The sequence below is a fragment of the Charadrius vociferus genome, unplaced genomic scaffold, assembly GCF_000708025.1.
Source record: "Charadrius vociferus isolate BGI_N301 unplaced genomic scaffold, ASM70802v2 scaffold2823, whole genome shotgun sequence".
NCBI lineage: Eukaryota > Metazoa > Chordata > Aves > Charadriiformes > Charadriidae > Charadrius > Charadrius vociferus.
The window spans coordinates 121,689-124,527 of NW_009647729.1; the positions used below are offsets into that span (position 1 = coordinate 121,689).

General features: G+C 62.6%; 1 protein-coding gene across 1 annotated transcript; it reads left to right on the forward strand.

The window, feature by feature from the left end:
- Positions 1-30: 30 nt before the first annotated feature.
- On the forward strand, positions 31-2,561 carry LSM1 (LSM1, U6 small nuclear RNA associated). Its single transcript, XM_009881516.1, has 4 exons — positions 31-187; positions 251-319; positions 1,255-1,370; positions 2,391-2,561. Exons 1-4 carry the CDS (start codon positions 31-33, stop codon positions 2,559-2,561), a joined length of 513 nt encoding a protein of 170 aa, XP_009879818.1.
- The last annotated feature ends 278 nt before the right edge of the window (positions 2,562-2,839 follow it).

The following is a 2,839-nucleotide window of genomic DNA, read 5'->3' on the forward strand; positions in this document are numbered from 1 at the left end:
CCCCCCCCTTCTTCGTGGGTGCTGCTCCCCATGGGGGGTCGTACCCCTTCTTTCCCGGTGGGTGCTGCCCCCCGTGGGCACCAGTCCCGCGTGGGGCTGCTGCAGGAGGCGCCCTCGCTCCCCTTCATGCTGCTGCAGCAGTTAGCTGCACATCACCGGTTACCCCCCCCGACGTGTGTGTTGGGGGGTGCGGGGGTGTCAATGCCCACGCGTGGCCGGGGCTGCCCCTCCCGCTCTCCCTCTCCCGCAGGGAAGCACCTGGTCCTGCTGCGGGACGGCCGGACGCTCATCGGGTACCTGCGCAGCATCGACCAGTTCGGTACGTCGGCACCGGGGGGGCTACTGGGGGCTCCAGCCGGGCTCTGGACACGCTCCGGTGCCAACCGTGTGCAGGGGCTGGTGGGGAGGAAGAGGAGGAGAAGGAGAGCCCCGTCGTGCCCTTCGCGTGAGCCAGGTGATGCTCCTGCGTCTGTCAGGGCCGCACTCACCGGAGCGGCTGCCTTCCCAAATGGTGGTGTAACGGTAAAGAGAGTTTGGATTTGGTGAGAGTTCCCCGTTTCGTGGTCCCTGCTGGGCTGCACCGACCGCCTGCGGTAACGAGTCCACCACATGCCCATCCTGAGCTCATTTCCTTGGCTAAAACCAACACGAGTTTTAAAAGCAAGCAGTTTAGTTGTGTGTGGAGGAACATGATTGCAGGTTGTGTTTTTAGAGTGTGTTTGTGGATTAACACCTGCCCGTGTGTCCTGCCAGACTTGGTGCTTCATGGAGACTTCTCCAGAACTTGGGTGCTTCCCCCTCCCTGATTGTGTCCAGCACTGATGCTCTGGTGTCTTTTTTTTTGGGTAGAAATAGCCCAGGACATGCGTGAGTGGTGTTTGTGCTCATGACGGAGTGCCTTGGTCCTTGCCCAGTGATGCCGTTGTCTTCTCTGCTGTCATTGGGACGTTGTCCTTGGTTGGGCTCGGGCCCCGCTGGTCTGAGCTCGCTGCCCTGCTTGCTGCGGGGACACAGAGGCTGCCTCGCAGCGCGGGAGCTGGCCCTGCTGCTCCTCAGGCGCTGCATCGGTCCCGTTTCAGCCGGGGAGGTGGTCAGTGCCTTCGGTGATTTGGCTCAGAGGACCCACCGAGAGGTGTGAGAGCGCCGGTGCCATCACTGCTCTGGGTTTTTTGCCCGGCTGACAGGATGAGACACTTTATAGCTGGGAAACACAGCGAAATGTGGATTATTTTCTCTCTCTTATGATCACTGCAGCAAACTTGGTGTTGCACCAGACTGTGGAGCGCATCCACGTGGGCAAGAAGTATGGGGACATCCCTCGAGGCATCTTTGTTGTGAGAGGCGAGAACGTTGTTCTGCTGGGGGAAATAGTAAGTAAGCGGCTCCCTCTGCCTGCTCTCTGCCTGCTGCCGGCCCGGGGCAGCGGCTCTGCCGCGGTCCTGGGCTGGGCTGGTGGTGTTTGTGGTGATGGGACTCCATGCAGCACCGCCGAGGCGGACACTGGAGCTGTGTGTCCGTCTGTCTGTCTGCGGTGAAGTACAGCCACTGTCCCGTTGCGGGGGCTGAAGTTTGAGCCCTCTCCTGGTGCCGGTTCAGGCTGAACCGTCACAAAAATGCCGCTGTGTATCTGAGGGTGGGACGGAGGTGCTGTCCCGCTGCTGCAGCTCCTCTGGGACGGTGTGAGGGGTGAAGAGCAGCATGGGGACGGTGAGCGGAGGGAGACGTGGGGCAGCCCTGGCCTGCGTGTGGCGTTGCTGGAGGGTGTCCCTAGAGGCTGCCTGTGGGGCTGTCGCCTCCCTGCTGGCTCGGCACCGGGGCACACCGTCCAGGACGGGCTCGGGAGGAGTCAAGCGCCGTCTCGCTTGCTGTTCGCTTCGCCCCTTTGGGCTGAGCTCAGCCCGGCTGCTCCCCAGGAGCCCCCTCCCGTGGGCCGTGACCCAGGGGGAACCCGAGCCCGTTGTCCCCGGCTGCTGCCGCACTGGGAAGCCCATAGCTCAGGAGGCAGACCCTGCCACGGCTGCCTCCTCGCCTCGGGAGCCATCCCGCTCCAGTGACTTTGGCAAGAGCCACGGAGCGTGTCGCCCGCTCTCCCCGGGAGCACGCGGCCTGGGCAGAGGCACTGTAGGGCGCGCTCGGACGTCGCCGAAGCCCGAGCACACGAGGCGTGCGTGTCAATATCCCAGCAGAGACACAAATGTGGATCTGCCCCTGTCCTTTGCCGTCCCCGCTGGCTTTTACCCCCTCCGGACTGGCACTGCCGCAGCTGCTGAGATGGAGGCGGCGTTGGCCGGGCCCCCAGCTGCCCCCGCCCGCAGCATCCCATGAGCAGAGCCGCGGGTCTCCACAGCGGCGGCTGCCTCATGGCACTGAACGGACTGTTTCTCTTGCAGGACCTGGAGAAGGAGAGCGACACGCCTCTGCAGCAGGTCTCCATCGAGGAGATCCTGGAGGAGCAGCGGGTGGAGCAGCAGGCCAAGCAGGAGTCGGAGAAGCTGAAAGTGCAGGCGCTGAAGGAGCGGGGCCTCTCCGTCCCGCGGGCAGACACCCTGGACGAGTACTAGATGTGCTGCCCCTCGGACCCTTCCTCAGCGGCAGAGTGTGGGGTGCTCCGTGATCCGCCCGCACGTGGGCAGATCTCTTTGGAAAGGCGGTTTTTATTTTCAGATTGTGTTTTCTGTGGCGCAGATAACTGTTAAAAAAAAAAAAGAGGGGAAAAAAAAAAAAAAAAAAAAAAAGCCGCCTTTAGTTTCTCCTTGCGGAGAAGGAGAGAAGGCGATCGGCTGCCCTTCGAGGGGGCCAGGTGGGCTGGGGAGCGCGAGCGTTTGTGTTCAGGAGGCAA

Coding starts and splice junctions, on each gene's coding strand:
- LSM1 (XM_009881516.1), top strand. CDS start 31: ATGGGGGGTCGTACCCCTTCTTTCCCGGTGGGTGCTGCCCCCCGTGGG. Junction 320..1,254: donor GCGCAGCATCGACCAGTTCG/GTACGTCGGCAC, acceptor TGATCACTGCAG/CAAACTTGGTGTTGCACCAG. Junction 1,371..2,390: donor TTGTTCTGCTGGGGGAAATA/GTAAGTAAGCGG, acceptor TTTCTCTTGCAG/GACCTGGAGAAGGAGAGCGA.